General features: G+C 34.1%; 1 protein-coding gene across 15 annotated transcripts in view; it reads left to right on the top strand.

Annotated features, from left to right (window-relative positions):
• Positions 1-21,719, top strand: part of Vps13b (vacuolar protein sorting 13 homolog B) — a 699,658-nt gene that overhangs the window by 107,537 nt on the left and 570,402 nt on the right. For all 15 annotated transcript variants that reach the window (XR_012446367.1, XR_012446368.1, XR_012446369.1 and 12 more), the window contains exon 17: positions 16,576-16,757. Coding sequence is in view for 12 of the 15 variants with exons in the window: in XM_074068910.1 (XP_073925011.1) it covers positions 16,576-16,757 (182 nt within the window). In the remaining 3 variants the exon portion in view is untranslated. The remainder of the gene's footprint in view (positions 1-16,575; positions 16,758-21,719) is intronic.

Consider the following 21,719-nt stretch of genomic DNA (forward strand, 5'->3'; position numbering starts at 1 on the left):
GAAGATAAATCCAAAGATAAACATGTACACAAAAATAAGCATAATCATATACAAACTCAAAGTTAGAACATTTTTGTTAACAGTGGAGCTACTCTATGGAACTTGGGAAAAGAGGGGAAGGAAAAAGGAATAATAGAGCATCAGTAATACCACACAAGATGTGCAACTAGAGGATATAAGGATGTGTATTGAAAGATGTTGAAAAACAGGAGGCAGGAGGTAAAAGGGTAAGGGAGAACAATCGAAGGGATTAAACAGCCCGAAGTAAAGCACACCCACAGTGGGCATACATTGAGACACCCCTTTGAACTTCAAATTTGTTATTCATATTTTTAATTAATTTTTGTTAATATTTATTAAGTATTAATAACAAAACCAGGATTGTAAAATAGGCACAGTGTATGGGGGTGGGGTGGGGATGGGAGGCACTAGTGGGAGGGGTAGGGGGAGAGGAGGAAATTAAGGTGATGGTATATGGTTGATCAACTTCATGTATGAAACAGAACTAAAAAACCTTGCAATTGCTTTGGGTGGAGTGAGGAGGGGTTTGAGGGGAAGAGACTATGGGGGAAATAACGTACAATATAAGTCTGATCTGAACTGTCACTTCAAATGCCCGTCCCTCCCCCATAATGAATATATCCTGATTTAACAATAGATACATTTAGAATACTTACAAAATTAATAGGTGATGTCTTTTCTTAAAGATCGCATAATTTTTTTCTTCAATGACCAAAAAAGGCAATAGTGTTTTTAGTCACATGTATTAATATAGTAGATATAATCAATTAATAAGTTTAGAAACTTCTGGAAGACAGTGTTAAGAAAATAAGCAAACTAGGTGAAAATTTTCACAATATACATGTCTAACAAGATACTGTATCCAGAGTATTTAAGGTGCCTCCAGTAGTCTAATAATAGTAAGAAAAGCAATCCATAAGAAAATGGACAGAGAACTTGAACACTTTACTGAGGAAGTACAGTGAACACTTAAAAAAGTATATAATATCTAGTCATAATGGAAATGCTGATTTATATCACGTCGAGAATGATCATAACAGCTTTATTCAGAATAATCCCAGAAGTAACCCTGAAAATTAAACAAAGTACTATTCATCAATAAGAAATAATGACCTACTGATAGAATTATGTGTCCTGAGTGAAAAAAAGCTAGGCACAAAAGATGAATACAAAAATACTCTGATTCTATTTAATTGAATCTCTAGAACACAGAAAACTAATCTATGGTGAAAATCTCTAAAGAAATGATTGCTTCTGAGAGGATGGAATAGTAAGGATGGTAACTTCCTGGAGAGAAAATCTTTGTGGTATGTGAATTATGACATAGGTGTGAATACTATGCAAAACTCAAAGCAAATTTTAAGAGTTTTTGTATTTTAGTGACTGTAAATTTTCCCTAAAGGAAAAGGACTTCACATAGATTTGAAATCTTGTTCATTTTGTACTGGTTTGAATTAGCAATTAGTAATAGGAGTTAACAGCTCTTAAATTATTTTCTGTGTATTTGAGGTTTGACTAAATAGATTTAAGATAATGGTATTCATGGAGAAATATTTAAAATATGTTAGAGCTGGGTGCTCGTGGCTTATACCTGTAATCCTAGCTATTTAGGAGGCTGAGATTGGGAGGATCGCAGTTTGAGGCCAGTCTGGGCAAAAATTTCAAGAGCTCCCCCTATCAATCAGTGGCTGGGTCCAGCGGAGCACACCTGTCATCCCAAGCTATGCGAATGCTGAAATAGGGACCATCATGGTTCCAAGATAGTCTGGGGGAAAAAAGTTTGCCAGACCACATCTCAGTGGAAAAAAGCTGGGCATGGTGGCATGCATCTGTCATCCCAACAAAGGTGGGAAGTTTAAAATAGAAGGGTCATAGTCCAGGCCTGCTTAGGCAAAAAGGAGACCCTATCTCCAAAATAACAAGAGATAAAAGGGCTAGAGGTGTGGCTGAAGTGGTAGAGTGCCTGATTAGCAAGTGTGAAGTCCTGAGTTCAAACCTTAGTACCAGCAAAAAAAGGAAAAAATGTTAAAGAGGAATACTATACATTGTGTAGTATCAGGATGAACTCATGATTTTTTTTCTTATCATAGTCATTTCTTTTTTATTTAGCATTAGCACATTATCAGCTTAGACCCTAGGATGTGCCTTTATGCCCCACTGTTGCTCTGAAGCACTGGAATTCTTAACATAATAGACTTTAATTTTTGGTAGTATATTAAAATTCATATAGGTTAGTGGGAGAATAGGAGTTGTTTCTTTGATTTAGGTTTAAACATTCTTTCTTTAAATGAAATTTTACTCTGGAACTTAGCATGTAAAAATGTTCAAAGTGGAAATGCTTGAAATGGTAGTGTGGAGATATGCAACTCAGTGTATTGTGTTTGGTTCCTGCTCAGCAAGTATTTGAATGAACAGTGAAGGTCTTTTGATATGTTTGATGTTAAGTTCAACATGAGCATCAAGTGGCTTTTAAATTGTATTATTGTTTAGCACAGGGCTTACCTAATATGGATTTAAACTAGATATTCTTTCTTGAGATCATAGTGTTTCAGAGTGTTAAAAATCTTTGTAACTAGTGTAATCCTCAGGTAAAATTATTATTATGCATTCTTAAGTAAACAACTTTATTGAAGTATAACTTACTGCAGATTCACCTGTTTTAAGCATATAATTCAATGATTTTTTACTAAGTTGAGCATTCATCAGTAGAATCCCATTACCCCATTTAGATCCTCTTTGTTAAGATTAATACTTCTTCCTACCCCAGCTTCAGGGAACCACAGACTTCCTCTTTCTGTAGACATGCTTTTTCTATATAGAACCTATCACTGGAGTCTACAGTATGTGGTCTTTTGTTGTCAGGGTTCATCTGTGTTGTAATGTGTATCAATACTTCATTTTATTTTTATTTTCATTTTTTGGTGGTACTAAGGTTGGAACTGAGGGTCTCACACTTACTAGGCACACATTCTTGCGCTTGGGCCACGTACCTTGCCTTCTTTTTCTAGCGTCATTTTTCTGATAGGGTTTGCATTTTTTGACTGGGTGTGCTGGGCCCACAATCCTCCTATTTACATCTCTGCATCCCTGACAAGAAAGGCATGTTCTACCACTCCCTGCTTATTGGTCGAGATAGAGTCTCCCTAACGTTTTGCCTACACTGGTCTGGAACCATGAATCCCTCCCCACCATCTCTGCCTTCTGAGTAGCTGGGATTATAGGTGTGAGCCACTGCATCAGCCTGTTTTATTTCATTGTGTGGTTAGACCATATTTTATTTATCCATTCACTACTTGGTGAGCATTTGAGTTGTTTACACTCTTATGGCTATTATGAATAATGTTGGTATGAACTTTATTGTGTAGATTTTGTGTAGATTTATTATTTCATTTCTCCTGCGTAGAGATACGTACAGTGGAATTATTGGGTTAAGAAACTGCCAGTCTGTTTTACATTCCTTCCACCAGTATGTGAGGGTTCCTGTTTTTCCACAGCCTTGCCAACTTTTGCTGTCTTTTTTATTATGTATCTATTTTAGTCGATGAGAAATAGTATCTGCTGGTGGTTTGGTAAGAATTTATTTTTGTTTCCTAAGTTCATTATAAGATTTTGGAGTTTATTAAATAACGAGGATTCTTGTTATATATTGTTTTAGTAATACATAACTTTTATATTTTCTGTTCCCATCTGTTATCTAACATTTAAATTAGAATATTTCAGAAATTGGAAAAATGATAACATATTTTCATGTCAGTACAATTTATGTAAAACTTGTATTTAACAGCAATTTTCAAATACTACGATTATTGTAATTAAAGATGTAAAATAGCTAACACTGATGGCGATGTTGAAAAAGGAATAGCCAAATACACTGGTAAAGAAATTGAAATCTCAGTGTAATATCATGCCTACATTGAAAAGACCATTGTAGAAGCATATGTGTTAATGTAGAAAGATCTTGATGATTGGTAAGATATGTAGTTTTGTCATAAAAGTGAGGCTGTGCGCATGTTTATATATATTACCATTAAAGTTATAAATTTGTCTTTAAGCGCATAAGATCACTATACAGAAGTCTTTTGGTATATATGCTAACCTCATAAACATGGTTATCTGTGATAGGGGAGTGGAGCGGGAGTGAACAGTATCTTTAACTTTTAATCTACCATTTATTTTTTAAGTGTTTAAAACTTTTCATTGATTATGATGTGTAAGGTAAGTTAAATAGCCATTATATAAAGAAATATACAATATTTGGCTTTTAAAACTTCTCTCATAAGTTACTGGTTTTGTATTCATTTTATTCTGGAAAAAAGTGAACTAATCTTTTACTGTACAGGATATGAGTAATAACAAAAATACATTTTTGGAACCAATATATATATATTAAAACTTTGCATTTGGGGATTCCATATAAATCTTTAGATCCAGCTGTTGCTAAGAATATTTTTTAAATTGCTATGAGGTATGTTGATTTTAAGAAAATGGATGATTGTTCTTCAAGTGTACATATGGCAAAATTCTTATGGTATTACTATGAACTTAAATGGATTGTTTGATTTCTTTACATCTAGTAGTAAGAATCACACTTCTATGTTTTCTGTTTAAAATTGTGTAAGAATTTTCTGTATAGAAATGCTAGATTGATCCTGAAATTTCATCAGCTTTCTGTTATAATTTCCCATCAAATGGTGCAGTCAGGATCTTTTAAAGTAGTTGTTAATTAGGGCATAGTCATTTTCAGTCTTTTGTACTATACAATTAAGACCTGCTTGTTTCTCTTTTCCTTCAATTTATCCTGGAGTTTTTCCAAGTTAAGTTTTAATGAGTTGTTTATTCCACTAGTTATACTAGGATTTATTTTTCCCGGGAGGTAATATTTGATTGATAGTTTTAAAATCTATTCTGTAAAATGAGCATAAGTTCAGTTTAAGTCTTGAGAAATAGGCACTTGATAATTAAATTGCTTTATATTCATCAATTTTACTGTTAAAATGGAGTTGTAGTGATATTTCAAAATATGTCCAGAAGTTTTAGATATTTTCAGTATGAATTTATATTGAGTTGTTTCATTTTAAATAAACTTCAATAAATGTATAGTGGTATAAATAACAAGGAAAATTATGCTTTTATTGTGCATTTCATTGATGTTTTAATCACCCGAATAGTTTTAAGTTGTAAAAGCTATCAATCTTTTAAAAAGTTTCTGCAGCAAATATGTCTAAAGTAATGGTTTGATAAATTGGGTAATAGATACATAGGCATTTATTTTCCATACTTGTTAACCTATTGGATATATTTCAAAATTGAGAAAAGCAAGAGAAAAAAATTTGTTCTCATTGATACTACTACACTAACAATACCAATAATAGGTACATTGTATAAACTACTGTCTATTGTTAGATCATTTTAAATTTCTTTATTGAGTTTAAATGCTACCAGAGTATTTAACAAAAATATAATAAAATGTATTTTTATTTGTGGTTGATATACTTGAAAAATAAAACCACAAAGCATTAGATATGTATGTCATAATTGCCTTGTTTATTATTGAATACTGAGTTTTGTATAATTTATAGTGTTATATTCTTTGATATTGAATCGAGAGAAGAGAATTACTCTCTACCCTCAGGCAATGTTAAGATGTAGAATAAATTAGTCTTTCCAAATGTGGATAAGCTTAAGTTTTTATTCAAACCTATGTTACCTTTTAGGGAGTCATTTTATGTGACATGATGCAGTCATGATGCAGTAGTTGAATTTATTATGAAATAGTAAAGACCCACTTGTAAAAAGAATCCTGTTTATAATTGACTTACAGGTAGTGCTGTAGTTTTAATAATATGGTTCTTGCTCTACCATAGGACTTCTAAATGTCACAGAGTATCTGACCAAAAGTAAAGTGCTTAGATTATTGATGCATTTTCATATTGTAGGAGGTGTTCCAAAGGTTTTCTTAATGTCACTAGTGAAAAAAATTGTTTGTTTGGGGTATGGAAATTTGAACAGAAAAATGAGAACATTATAGAGAGAACCAGATACCCATTTAAAAACTCTTATAAAAGAAAAAGCCAAAGAAGAAAGGAAAAAAAAGAGTTATATCTTTTATATTCCTTTTCCAAATGTTGGAAGAAGAAAAGAAAGCAATAATGATAATTAAATACAAATTTGTGAATTAGGTTGAATTTGTTTTTTTCTGTCTCTTTGATTGCTACTGTTTTATCTGTTTGGTATAAATAATCTTTTCTTAAGTGTGTGTTTACTTTTTGGCCCATTCATTCTATTCATTTGGCTTTTATGCCAAAATATGATCAGTATTGTGGATTGAAGGATAAATTTAGGTAGAGTCATATACTGCTATTAAATATTTGGAAGTTAAATGGACAATGTGGTTGGATAATTGTGTGTGAGGGAGTTTGAAGTCAGGGGCTTGCACTTGCTAGGCAGGTGCTCTATCACTTCCACATCTCCATCCTGCAACTGTATATTTAGATGATCTGTGAGAGATAGGTGGCTGTAGCATTTTGGTTGTTCTTGTTGATTTGAATATTTTTGAGTGAGGGAAGGCAATGATTACTTGGAATGATTTTGGATATTTCATATGTGACATACAAATGTAGCATTTTTTTTGGCTCTTTCAGTTAGTGTTATGGTTTGAAGGTGCATCTGTGTATCAGCATTTCATACTTTTTGTGTGTGAATAACATTCCTTTATATGGTTTTGTCTTGTTTGTCCATTCATCATTTGGCACACTTTCCAGTTGTTGCCACTTTTGGCTGCAACCACAATACTACTGCAATGGACATTTGTGTATAGCTTTTTCTATGAATGTGGTTTTAACCTTGGGTATAAACCTATCAGTGTAATTGCTGTGCTATATGGTAATTCTAATTTTTTATAAACTGCCAATTTTTTAAGTTTTATTATCATATTGTACTGGGGGTACATTGTTACATTTACAAAAGTGTTTGTGATATATCTTAGTTAAATTCACCCTCTCAATCATTCTCCTTTTTCCCTCCTTTCCCCCTTCTTAGAATAGTTTCAACAGGTCTCATTTTTCCATTTGTGTACACGAGTACATAATATTTTCACCATATTCACCCTCCTACGCTCCTTCCTTATATATATACCCCACTCTGGTTCCAGTCCCCCAGACAGGACCTGTTTTTATCTTCCTGTTCTTTGTTTTTTAAAAAGGACATTTTTGTGTGTTTAATATGGCTATCCAGGGATTTTCATTGTGACATTTCCATGTATACACATATCATATCCTAAGTTGGTTCAAACCCTTCATTTTTCTCTTTTCTACCTTAGTCCTTTTCTTACAGTGATTTCAACAGGTTTAAATATTCTATATTCATTCTTGTGTAGAAAGTATATCAACCAAATTCACCTTTTTTTACTTCCTTCTTTTTTTACCTTCCCCTTCATGTTAGTTCCCTCCTCTTAGTGTGACTTGTTTTTCATTCTTGTCCTTTGTTGTTTAGGTGTCTGATTGTTGTTCGGTGTGATTGTTGCCTTGGTGTTATACCTGTATATGCATTGTGTTTAAGCTAATGTGACCCCCTCCACTGCACTTCCTCGTCCTTCCCCACTACCTTGTGTTGTTTGTTTTCAGTGTGTTTCATGTGTCCTGTTTTTACACAGATGTGACATATTTTATTATTATTCACTATCTTTCTTTCTACCTTTTCTCCTTTCCCTACTCCCTTGGTCTCCTCTACCATTCCTACTTTTATATACATGCTTTGTGTGTATTTGTATATATATGTGTATATATATATATATATATATATATATATATATATATATATATATATACACACATACCGATTGCATTTGTATTGGACCTATATTCTACATATGAGAGAAAATGTGGCCTTTGGCTTTCTGAACCTAGCTAACTTCACTTGAGATGATGATCTTCAGTTCCATCCATTTACCTGCAAATGACAAAATTTCATTCTTCCGTATCACTGAATAAAATTCCATTGTATATAAAAACCACATTTTCTTAATCTATTCATCAGTAGTGGGACATCTTGGCTGTTTCCACAACTTGACTATTGTGAATAGTGCTGCAATTAACATGGATGTGTAGGTTTCTTTATTGTAACTTGACTTACATTCTTTCAGCTATATCCTGAGGAATGGTATTGCTGGATCATGTGGCAGTTCTATTTTTAGTTTTTAGAGGAGCCTCCATACAGTTTTCCATAGTGGTTGTCCTAGCTTACATTTCCACCAACAGTGTATGAGTGTTCCTTTTACCCCATATGCTCACCAACATTTGTTGTTGCTTATGTTCTTGATAGCCATTCTAAGAGAAGTGAGGTGGAACCTTAAGGTGGTTTTGATTGCATTTCCTTTATGACCAGGGATGTTGAGCAAGTCCTTGTATATTTTTTGGTCATTTGTACTTCTTCCTTTAAAAAAGTTCTGTTCAGTCATTTGCCCATTTCTTCATTGGGTCATTGATTTCTTGGGAGTCCAGTTTTTTGAGCTCCCTGTATATTCTGGATATTAATCCCTTGTCATGCGTAGTTGGCAAAGATTTTTTCCCATTCTGTGGGCTGCCTCATTAGGCTGGTGACCATTTCTTTTGTTTTGTAGGAGCTTTTCAGTTTCATTTAGTCCCATTTGTCAGTCCTTCTCTAAGTTGTTGAACCATTCGAGTTCTATTTAGGAAGTTATTGCCTATGCCTATATGTTTCAGTTTATTCCCTACGCTTTACTATACTAGTTTCAAAGACTCAGGTCTTATATTAATGTCCTTAATCCCCTTTGAGTTGATATTTATACAGGGTGAAAGGCATGGATCTAGTTCTAGTTTTCTACATGCAGTTATCCAGTTTTCCCAGCAACATTTGTTGAATAAGTTGTCTTTTGTCTATCATTTGTTTTGTGCTCCTTTGTCAAAAATCAGGTGGTTGTAACAATTATGGGGATTTTCTTTATGTATTCCAGAAACTAGATCCTATCAGGTAAACGATTAGCAAATATTTTCTCCCCCTATGTATGTTGTCTTCAATTTCTTGTTAATATCCCTTGATACACAAATTTTAACTTCCCATGAAATCTAGTTTATCTGTTTTTCCTTTTGGTGTTTTTGGTTTCATATATAATAAACCTTTGTATATTCCAAGATCATAAAAATTTATACATTTGTTTACTTCTAAGAGCTTTATACGTTAGGTCTTTTATCCATTTTGTGTTCATTTTTTTTTTAAATTTGAGGTATTAGTCGAAATGAGTTCTTTTTTATGTGGATGTCTGATAATTTCAAAGTCATTTGTCGCAATGCTATTTATTTCTCATTGACACCCTTATAAAAATATTTTGACCATAAATGTGTTTATTGCTAGACTCATTTGTAGTGCATTAAGCTATATGTTTATCCTTAAGATAGTGCGACATATTTTGTTTACTATACCTTTTGTAGTAAGTTTTAAAATAGGAAAATATTAGTCTTTTAACTTTGTTCGTTTTGGCAGTACTGGGATTTGAACTCAGGACCTTGCACTAGCAGGCACTTTACCACTTGAGCTAGGCCCCTTACACTTTTTGATTTAGTTATTTTTTGGATAGGGTCTTAAGCTTTTTGCCCAAGGCTGTAATACCATGTAACTGGTTTTTGTGCCACTATGCCAGGTTTGTTTGTTGACATTGGGTCCCATTACCTGTTTGCCCAGAATGGTCTCAGATGACAAGCCTCCTTATCTCCCCCTCCTTAGTAGATGGGGTTATAGGTAGGTGCCACCATGTCCAGCCCTACCTACTTTGTTCTTTTTTTTCCCTTTGTTTATTTGACAGTCCAGAGGGGTTGAATTCAGGGCCTTCTGCTTTCTAGGCACTCGCTCTGCTCCTTGAGCTACTCCGCCAGCCCTTGTTGCATTGGGTTTTTTCTTTCTTTCTTTTTTTTTTTGAGATAGGGTATCAGTTTATGCTTGGGCTGGCCTGGACTGTGATCCTTCTATTTCTGCTTCCCCACATAGCTGGATTGACAGGTGCACATCATTGTTTTATGCAGCAAAGTCTAATACATTTATCTATGCATTTTTTTAAAACTACTGTGCCTGAGCAATTGTTTTAGCATTGTGAGACTTCTGAATTTAGAAAGATAAAGCAAGTCCTTTGTGTTGATCTTCCAGGGAGCCACTAAACAAATTAAAACACATAACCACAATTCTTTATAAATGACAATTATGTTCCCTCTGTTACTATTATTTATAATGGAAGTGTGGGTTGTGTTCTTTAGTGCTATTGCTGAGTTGACAGTGGGGGATTTAATGAGAGGAATACAACACATAACTCACTATTCCTACTGAAATATAGCTGTATTTCTTTTCCTGTCATATTGGGAATTGAACCCAGGGCTTCACACATGGTAAACAAGTGCTCTGCGATGGAGTTAAATTCCAACTCAGCTGTACTTTTTAAATTATGTATTCTCTTGTATGCGGTAGGGTTTTGGTTAGACTTTGTGTCTGTGTCTGTCTCTTTTTTTTAAAAATTGAGATAAGTCCTCACTAACTTTTTGGCCCGGCTGGACTGGAACTGCTCTCCTCCTGATCTCAGCTTCCGTGTAGCTTGGGATGACAGGTGCGTACCACTGAGTCCAGCTATTGGTTGAGTTCAAGTCTCTGGAACTTTTTGCTCAGGTTGGCCTTAAACTGCGATCCTTCTGATCTAAGTTTCCTAAGTAGTTAGGATTATAGGCGTGAGCCTGCAGCACCCACCTTGCTCTGTCATTTTTGTCCATGTCATTAAAAAGGTTTCGGGAGGTTTAGTTCTATTTCAAAGAGAAGGAATGAAATTGATAATTCAAAATTGAGATGGGGCAGTTGGATATGTTGATAATACTACTTTGCCTCTGCCTTTTTAAAGTGGCATATAGAATTCATTTTGATATTTTTCCCTAAAATACTACCATTTCCTAAAACATTTTAGAAAAAATAAACCCAATTAGTGAAATGATAAAGATTTCTTGACCCAAACAATAAGCAAACATTTTCAGAGGGATGGGGGAAGAACCTGTAAAAATCACATGAATGCCATCCTCAATTCTTGTCTTTTAGAAGTGACTATTAATTGTTACTCCCAGAACTTTTTATTTTAGCATGTAAGCACCTGCAGAAATACTTTTATGTGTAGTTTACTCAGCCCCTCATGTTGTTACATGAAACCATATTGTTTTGCAATTCTGTGTTTTTACTTGATCATATTTTATGAGATCCTTTTATGTTGATATGTTGTTTTAATATCAGAGTAATCTTTTATAAAATCAGTGTACCATAATTTATTCAACAATGGTATGGTCTGATATATATGTTACTTTACATAATAGTATAAAAACTACCATTTTTTAAAGTCTTATTTCAAATTCATGATGAGGATTTTTATCTGATAGAGTCCTAGAAGGTGGTTAAAGGCTGAGAAATTACAAGAGTCATACATTGTTTTAATTTCCGTTTTTACTGTTGAGGTTTAGAGTCTTTGATGTTTATTAGGTTCTCTTTTCATCTTCTATGAGTTTTTTGTTCAAGTCTTTTGACCATTTAAAATTTGGGGGTTTGTTTTGTTTTTCTTTAAAGATTTTTGAAACATTTTTGTTGAAATAATTTATAATCATTCTTCCAGATTTAATGTAAATCTAAGGCTATCAGTTTTTCCCCCAGCGTTTCCAGTAGTTTTTATTTTATTTTATTTATTTTTTCTTTTTTTATTATTTTCATACAGACAATGTTTGGGTCATTTCTACCCACTTCCCCCGCCCCTCCCTTACTCCCCAACCCCTCGCTACTGTCAGAAACTATTTTGCCCTTATCTCTAATTTTGTTGAAGAGAGAGTATAAGCAATAATAGGAACGACCAAGTGTTTTTGCTAGTTGAGGTAAGGATAGCTATATAGGGAGTTGACTCGCATTGCTTTCCTGTGCATGTGTGTTACCTTCTAAGTTAATTCTTCTTGAACTAACCTTTTCTCTAGTTCCTGGTCCCCTTCTATTGGCCTCAGTTGCTTTAAAGTATCGGCTTTAGTTTCTCTGCGTTGAGGGCAAACAAATGCTATCTAGTTTTTTGGGTGTTTTACCTATCCTCATACCTTCCTTGTGTGCTCTCGCTTTATCATGTGATCAAAGTCCAATCCCCTTGTTGTGTTTGCCCTTGATCTAATGTCTGCATATGAGGGAGAACATATGATTTTTGGTCTTTTGGGCCAGGCTAACCTCATTCAGAATGATGTTCTCCAATTTCATCCATTTACCTGCAAATGATAACATTTCATCCTTCTTCATGGCTGCGTAAAATTCCGTTGTGTATAAATACCACATTTTCTTGATCCATTCGTCAGTAGTGGGACATCTTGGCTGTTTCCATAACTTGGCTATTATGAATAGCTATGCAATAAACATGGGTATGCAAGTGCTTCTGGAGTAACCTGTGTCACATTCTTTTGGATATATCCCCAAGAGTGGTATTGCTGGATCATATGGTACATCAATATTTAGATTTTTAAGTAGCCTCCAAATTTTTTCCAGAGTGGTTGTACTACTTTGCATTTAATGTAAATCTAACGCTATCAGTTTTTCCCCCAGCCGTTTCAGTAATTTTTATTTTAGATAAAATATATCTCCCCAGTGTGTCTCACAAGGACCTTTATATCACTTTGAACTAATGTTGAAGTTTAATTATTGGTTTACTTGTCTCAATGCTAGACTCTGAATTCTTTGAGTATGTAGATTGGGCCTTTCTCCTAAGATACTAGAAAATGATTTTGTATCTATTAAGCTTTAAATATTAACTACAGTTAATTTTACTATAGTCATCTATAAGTAGATTGAGCAGGGGTAGTGGTTCATGTGTTTTAAGTAGGAAAGTGAATCTTAGAATAGTTACATGATGTTTTAAAAAATGTCATGTCCTGCATCTGGTATCTGAAATAAAAAGTTTGAAAGTTGATTTGGAGATAGGATATTTCAAAAGACAACTATACATAGTAAATTGAAGCCTATAGAGTGGGACTGGATGGAGTCTCAGTTAAATGGACATGTGTAAACCCATTTAGTTCCTGTGGGTAGAAGCCATAGAAAACCAGCTGAATTTGTGAATTAGATAATTATCAAACTGTTATAGCCATACTGGCCTTCTCGTCGTTCCCTTCTATTATCCCTAAAGACAGGGATTTTTCATTTTCGTTTTGTTCTTTTAGATCTTAAAATGACTGAGATTTTTTTCTCAATAGCTAGAATATAAGTGCTACAGAGTAGAGAACAAATAAATACTTGCTTTTCTACAGAACAGCTTCAATATGAAGCTTTATTAAAACTTGGATTAATCTGAGAAATAGGTATAGTAACAGAAAGAATATTGTGTGTTATTTCTTTATGGCTCTCTTAGAAACTACAAAGTAGAATATCAGTCTTCACTTGAGCATTAAGTTTGATAACAATTATGAACTGTAGCTACTGTAGCAATGTATAGAAAAGGAGCCTATTGACTTGTTAAAAAAAAAAAAGTCTCAAAGCAAGTTTGGAAGTTACAAAGGTGACCAACTGACCTGACATTGTATTAGTATCTCAACTCCATAGGATATTGTTTGAAATACCCTTAAAAATTTTTTTTTTTTTACATTTGAATTGTACACCTTAATTGACCGTGTGTTCTATACTAGTGGATTGATTCTGGAAGATAATAGGTTAATTCTGGAGAAGTCCTGATTGTTTTTATTTACTTGAATGGTTATAGAATTTTTTCTTTATCTTTGCTGTAGCTCAGTTACTTTATTAGGCAATTATTCTGAATCAGTATTTTCTGCAACACATTTTGTGTATGTTGTTGATGTAAATCTTTATTTTGGCAGGATTTCTTTTGTTAGACAGTTCTATATACTATTTCTTTGTTTTGTATTTTTCTTCAGAGAAGCATATAATGTATATTTTAGATTGCTCTTTTTCTGTCATATATAAATGTTGTTTTCTAAAATCATTTTATAACTGAATTTCTTTTTTTTTTGTTTTTGTTTTTTGATGTTACTAGGGTTTGAATTCAGGGCCTCATGCTTGCTAGGTTGGCGCTCTGTCACTTGAGCCACTTCAACAGCTCCACTCTGTTTTCAGTTATGCATTCTTTGTTTATTTTCTAAATATTTGGTGATTTAATAGATTCTTTTTGACTTGTCTTTTTAATATTTAAAGTGGGTTTCTTGGTGATGGAATAGCATTGGGTCTTAGTTGCTATAATGCAATATAACAACCTCTACCTTTAGTTGGTTTGCTTAACCTTTGACACTTAATATAGTCATTTATAATTTTGGGTTTAAGTCTGTCATCTTGTTTGTTTTCTAATTGACCCATATGTTAATTGGTTTTCTGAGCTTCATGTGGATTGACTATTTCATCTCTACCGTTCTATTGTCTATTTTTACTATTACCACATTTCATTTTATGGTTTTATGGATTTACTTGTTCTAGGGCTTTGTATTGATATCCTTTACTTATCACAGATACCTTGAAATTACAGTATACTATGTCATCCGTTATATTAGAACCTCATAGCAGTATACTTCTAAGTTCTACTTTTACATATGCTATGAATCCTAAAGTATGTTATTTTTGTTTTAAACAGTGATATCTTTTATCTCTTTAGGGTACACTGTGAAGGAATGGCTCATTTTCTTTTTAAAAGTATTCATCTATATATTTACCATTTGTTGCACTATTTACATTTCTTGTAGTTGTAAAAAGATTTTATTGTGGTATCACATTTGTTTAGCTTGAATAATTTTATTTAACATTTTTTGTAAAGTTATGCTAATGAGGAATTCTTTCCAGCTTTTAATAAAAAAAAATCTTTGTGTTGATTACTTTTTGAAAGGTATCTTCTCTGAATTTTGGATTCTAGATTGACAGCTTATTTTTTTCAGCATTTCTGTAATTTTATTGTTCTCTTGTACACAGATTCTATGTTTTTTTTTCCTTACACAGATTCTATGATAATTCTGATTTCATTTTAATCTTTGTGTCTTTGTTTTTAATTTTTGGAGGGAGTTCTGGGTGTTGAATCCAGAGCCTCATGCTTGCATGTAATCTACCACAGAGATACCCTTACCCTATCTTTGTCACTTTACATTTTTCTACTCTCTTCCTTTGGTTTAGGAGTTTTGTCTTTACATCTGGTTTTCAGCAATTTGATGATCTTACTTGGTATATTTAAAAGTCTTTTCTGCTTGGGGTTCATTGAACTTAGATCTTATAGTTTGTAGTTTTCTTCATATTTAGAAAAAAATTGGAAATGATTTCCTTAAATAATTTTTCTGGTCTCCTTCTCCACTTCTTTCTTCTTTCTCTTATAGGAGTCCAGTAACTTCAGATGCTTGATACTGTCCCATGGTTTAAGCTTTGTACAATTATTTCAGTCTTCCCCCCCTGTCCTTTTTTCTGGGACTTCCTACAAGACTTATGAAATGCATCTCAGAATTATCAGGCAGGAGAAGAAAATGGGGAACCATTTATCTGTACATTTTCCAGGTTCTGCAAACAGGAATACAGCTTAGTTTCCAGAGGTATCTCACAATTCATGGTAGCCTTAGACAATGACACTGAAAGTCTGTATTAAGTTGGTGTCTAAAGCAGTGGGTGACTAGAATAAGAAGTGGGCTAAGAAGCTTTTGATGTAATGTACAATAGGTGTCCAGTACTGTCTGTTTGTGGATATAGTTGGAAAAATGATAAATGGTGGAGGTTTGTGGGGTTGAGGGAAGAGTAAGGTGACAAAATCTATTGTAGTAGTATCTTAGTATGGTCTTTTTCATATGCCTTATGTTTTTCTTCTACTTGAGTGTTCCTTAACCTGGAATATGTTGTTTATAGATATACTTAAATGTTCATTTACTTTGAGGATTTGTTATTTGGAAAATTTATGAATGAGACACTTCATTCATAGAATTAGATGAGTAAGGTGTCAATGAATTAGATGTTCTAGGGCAGACATTTAAAAAATTTCCTGTTACTATCAAGTAGGGTCCTAGACATAATGTAAATATTTCACAAATACTTGTGAGAGGAAGTATAGTTTGGAGGTTTCCAGATCAGCTCTCCTAGAATTAAATAGCATTTTTCCTACTTAGTAGTAGTATATATCTTAATTTATGTATGTATCTGTTGGTTTCTGACTGTGAAAAATGAATGCAGTGATAGTCACTCATAGGATTATTATGTAGAATTCAAGATATTTAGAATAATGTAGACTTTCTAGTAAATCCTCTATAACTTTTATGTACTATTATTCTGATATTTTTGATGATTTGATTGAAAAGTATAATTTCTTCAGAATATATATAGACATTATTCTAATTTGTATTTTTATTTTTCATTATTGTGAAAGTTTTTGAAGTAGTGAAATGTATAGTTAGCAGAATTGCATATATAATTGATTTAATTCAATTTAAAGATATTTTGAATATTTGCCCTTTCTTTCCTTACAACTGAATTTCTTTAGTATGTTGTTTATAAATGTTGTTTACTGTATTGTTATTCTGTTTTATTATGCAGGACCAAAAGATCTCACATTGTTACAACTGAAGGTATATTTGAACTTCCAAATCTCACAATTCAAGCTACAAGAGCACAGACACTTCTATTACAAGCAATATATCAAAGTTGGTCTCACATTGGAAATGTCAGCTCTTTAACAGTGAATGAAGGTTTGATGAATGAAGTCTTCCAAACTATAGGTAAGAGCACAATTTTCTTGACAAGTATGTGGAAAATCCGTATTGAAGGTGTTTAATAATTATTCTAATCCATATATGTAGCACATTCAACTTAAATTATATATTTCTGTGAAAGTGGATATTTTTAGCTTATGCTTAAAATCCAGATTATGGGTTAAGGCATCCAGTTTTGTTTCCTGGTATAAATTTGTGGATCTGTTTTGTACTTAGAAAAGTTTATTTTTTACTAACACCTCACGTAATTTACCTTTAGGTCTCAGGTAGGTAACTTTTGAATGTTCAGTGTGTATATTTGAAATAACCAAATTGAGTATAAATGCAATATGTTTAATTATGTTGGTAAAGTGAAATGAAATTCTTATTCATAACATTTGGTACAGCTTGGTAAGGAATTTTTTCTTTTTTGTGTGAGAAACAATCTTATCCTTTGAATAGTTAAATACTAAAAAAATTATTGCTTTCACCTCATTTTGTCATTTAGTTTGCATAAAAACAAAAAGTTTATAGACTAGCTTTTTATAGTTTTTGTAAGTAACACAAAAGTAGGTTTGTTTTTTTTTTGGCCTTGGGTCTCATGCTCGCTTGGCTCATGCTCTAGAACTTGAGCCACTCTTGAGCCCTTTTTTCTATTAGTTATTTTTTGAATAGGGCCTTGCATTTTTACCATGTCTGGCCTGGACGGTGATTCTATTTATGCATAGCTGGGATGACAGGCACCACCACAACCAGCTTTTGGTTCAGATGAGGTCTTACTGACTTTTTGCTTGGCCTGGCCTTGAACCGTGATCTTCCTGATTTCTCCCTCTGCAGTACCCAGGATTAACTGTCTAACACAAAAATAGTTTTTAAATAATGGTATATTTTTAAGTGTAACTCTTTTAAAAATGGCAGCTTTATTTATTTATGTTTATTTGCTTATTTATTTGTGTTGTTGTGCTGGGTGTGGGTACACTGTAGCATGTACAAAGGTTCTTCCAATGTATCAAATATATCATACTTGAATCCGCCCCCCCCCACCCCCCCCACCCCCGTTTCTGGAACAGTTTCAAATGGTATCATTTTTGCATTTACATACATGTATGTACATTGTTTGCACCATATTCATCCTCTGATTTTGTTGAAGAGAAAACATAGAAGATAATAACAAAGGCATACTGTTTTTGCTAGTTTGAGATAAAGATAGCTATACAGAGAGATTCCTTGCGTTGCTTCCATGTAGTTGTGCATTGCAACCCACATTGGTTTGTCTGTACCAGACCTCTTCACTACTTCCTGGTCCTCTTCCCAATTTAAGATTACTTTATTCACTCGCTGAATAGGTAGCACATCAACCCCATTCAAGTGTTAGGTTTTGTTTCCTTTCCCTATTTCTCCTGTGTATGTTCTCCCCTTAGTGTGTGAACCATGTCTAATATTACTGCATTTGTTTTGGGCCTATAATTCACATATGAGGGAATTTGGCCTTCTGAACCTGGCTAACTTTGCTTAAGATGATGTTTTCCAGTTCCATCCATTTACTTGCAGATGACAAAATTTCATTCTGCTTTGTGGCTGAGTAAAATTCCATTGTGTATAAATATCACGTTTTCTTAATCAATTTGTCTGTTGTGTGGCATCTTGGCTGTTTCTGTAACTTGGCCGTTGTGAATAGTGCTGCAGTAAATATGGGTGTGCAGGTGCTTTTGTAGTAACTTGAGTCACATTCTTTCAGGTGTATCCCCAGGAGTGGTATTTGCTGGATCATATGGTAGGTTTATGTTTAGTTTTTTAAGGAGCCTTCATATTATTTGCCAATGTGGTTGTATTAGCTTATATTCCCACCAGCAGTGTATGAGGGCTCCTTTTTCCCCACATCCTCGCCAACATTTATTGTTCTTGATGATCGCCATTCTAACAGGAGTGAGGTAGAATCTTAGTGTGGTTTTGATTTCCATTTCCTTTATGGCCAGAGATGGTGAGCATTTTTTGACCATTTGGATTTCTTCCTTAGTTTTCTAAGTTCTGTTTAGTTCAGCTGACCATTTCTTTATTGGTTCATTGATTTTTGGGGAGTATAGTTTTTTGAGCACTCTGTATATTCTGGTTACTAGTCCTTTGTCTGATGTATAGCTAGCAAATATTTTCTTTTTTTTTTACTTTTTATTTATTTTCTTTTATTATTCATATGTGCATACAAGGCTTGGTTCATTTCTCCCCCCTGCCCACACCCCCTCCCTTACCACCCACTCCGCCTCCTCCTTCTCTCCCACACCCCCTCAATAGGCAGCAGAAACTATTTTGCCCTTATTTATAATTTTGTTGTAGAAAGAGTATAAGCAATAATAGGAAGGAACAAGGGTTTTTGCTGGTTGAGATAAGGATAGCTATACAGGGCATTGACTCACATTGATTTCCTGTGTGTGTGTTACCTTCTAGATTAATTCTTTTTTTTTTTTTCATTTTTCTTTTATTATTCATATGTGTATACAAGGCTTGGTTCATTTCTCCCCCCTGCCCCCACCCCCTCCCTTACCACCCACTCTGCCCCCTCCCTCTCCCCCCACCCAACACCCAGCAGAAACTATTTTGCCCTTATTTCTAATTTTGTTGTAGACAGAGTATAAGCAATAATAGGAAGGAACAAGGGTTTTTGCTGGTTGAGATAAGGATAGCTATACAGGGCATTGACTCACATTGATTTCCTGTGCGTGGGTGTTACCTTCTAGGTTAATTCTTTTTGGTCTAACCTTTTCTCTAGTTCCTGGTCCCCTTCTCCTGTTGGCCTCAGTTGCTTTAAAGGTATCTGCTTTAGTTTCTCTGTGTTAAGGGCAACAAATGCTATCTGGTTTTTTAGGTGTCTTACCTATCCTCACCCCTTCCTTGTGTGCTCTTGCTTTTATCATGTGCTCATAGTCCAATGCCATTGTGTGTTTGCCCTTGATCTAATGTCCTCATATGAAGGAGAACATACAATTTTTGGTCTTTTGGGCCAGGCTAACCTCACTGAGAATGATGTTCTCCAATTCCATCCATTTACCAGCGAATGATAACATTTCGTTCTTCTTCATGGCTGCATAAAATTCCATTGTGTATAGATACCACATTTTCTTAATCCATTCGTCGGTGGTGGGGCATCTTGGCTGTTTCCATAACTTGGCTATTGTGAATAGTGCCACAATAAATATGGGTGTGCAGGTGCCTGTGGAGTAACTGTGTCACCATCTTTTGGGTATATCTCCAAGAGTGGTATTGCTGGATCAAATGGTAGATCGATGTCTAGCTTTTTAAGTAGCCTCCAAATTTTTTTCCAGACTGGTTGTACTAGTCGACATTCCCACCAACAGTGTAAGAGGGTTCCTTTTTCCCCGCATCCTCGCCAACACCTGTTGTTGGTGGTGGTGCTAATGATGGCTATTCTAACAGGGGTGAAGTGTAATCTTAGTGTGGTTTTAATTTGCATTTCCTTTATTGCTAGAGATGGTGAGCATTTTTTCATGTGTTTTTTGGCCATTTGAATTTCTTCTTTTGAGAAAGTTCTGTTTAGTTCACTTGCCCATTTCTTTATTGGTTCATTTGTTTTGGGAGAATTTAGTTTTTTAAGTTCCCTATATATTCTGGTTATCAGTCCTTTGTCTGATGTATAGTTGGCAAATATTTTGTCCCACTCTGTAGGTGTTTTCTTCAGTTTAGAGACCATTTCTTTTGATGAACAGAAGCTTTTTAGCTTTATGAGGTCCCATTTATCTATGCTATCTCTTAGTTGCTGTGCTGCTGGGGTTTCATTGAGAAAGTTCTTACCTATACCTACTAACTCCAGAGTATTTCCTACTCTTTCCTGTATTAACTTTAGAGTTTGTGGTCTGATATTAAGATCCTTGATCCATTTTGAGTTAATATTGGTATAGGGTGATAAACATGGATCTAGTTTCAGTTTTTTGCAGACTGCTAACCAGTTTTCCCAGCAGTTTTTGTTGAAGAGGCTGGTATTTCTCCATCGTATATTTTTAGTTCCTTTGTCAAAGACAAGTTGGTTATAGTTGTGTGGCTTCATAGCTGGGTCCTCTATTCTCTTCCACTGGTCTTCATGTCTGTTTTTGTGCCAGTACCATGCTGTTTTTATTGTTATTGCTTTGTAATATAGTTTGAAGTCAGGTATCGTGATACCTCCAGCATTGTTCTTTTGACTGAGTATTGCCTTGGCTATTCGTGGCCTCTTGTGTTTCCATATAAATTTAATGGTAGATTTTTCAGTCTCTTTAATGAATGTCATTGGAATTTTGATGGGAATTGCATTAAACATGTAGATTACTTTGGGGAGTATAGACACTTTTACTATGTTGATTCTACCAATCCATAAGCATGGGAGATCTCTCCACTTTCTATAGTGTTCCTCAATCTCTTTCTTCAGAAGTGTATAGTTTTCCTTGTAGAGTTCTTTCACATCTTCTGTTAGGTTTACACCTAGGTATTTGATTTTTTTTGAGGCTATTGTAAATGGAATTGTTTTCATACATTCTTTTTCCGTTTGCTCATTGTTAGTGTATAGAAATGCTAATGATTTTTCTATGTTGATTTTATATCCTGCTACCTTGCTATAGCTATTGATGATGTCTAGAAGCTTCTGAGTAGAGTTTTTTGGGTCTTTAAGGTATAGGATCATGTCATCTGCAAATAGGGATATTTTGACAGTTTCTTTACCTGTTTGTATTCCTTTTATTCCTTCTTCTTGCCTAATTGCTCTGGCTAGGAATTCCTGTACTATGTTGAATAGGAGTGGAGATAGTGGGCATCCTTGTCTAGTTCCTGATTTTAGAGGGAATGGTTTCAGTTTTTCTCCGTTTAAGTATAATGCTGGCTATAGGTTTGTCATATATAGCTTTTATAATGTTCAGGAACTTTCCTTCTATTCCTAGTTTTCTTAGAGCTTTTATCATGAAATGATGTTGGATCTTATCAAAGTCTTTTTTCTGCATCTATTGAGAT

Source organism: Castor canadensis, chromosome 3, assembly GCF_047511655.1.
Source record: "Castor canadensis chromosome 3, mCasCan1.hap1v2, whole genome shotgun sequence".
In the NCBI taxonomy this organism is placed as follows: Eukaryota; Metazoa; Chordata; class Mammalia; order Rodentia; family Castoridae; genus Castor; species Castor canadensis.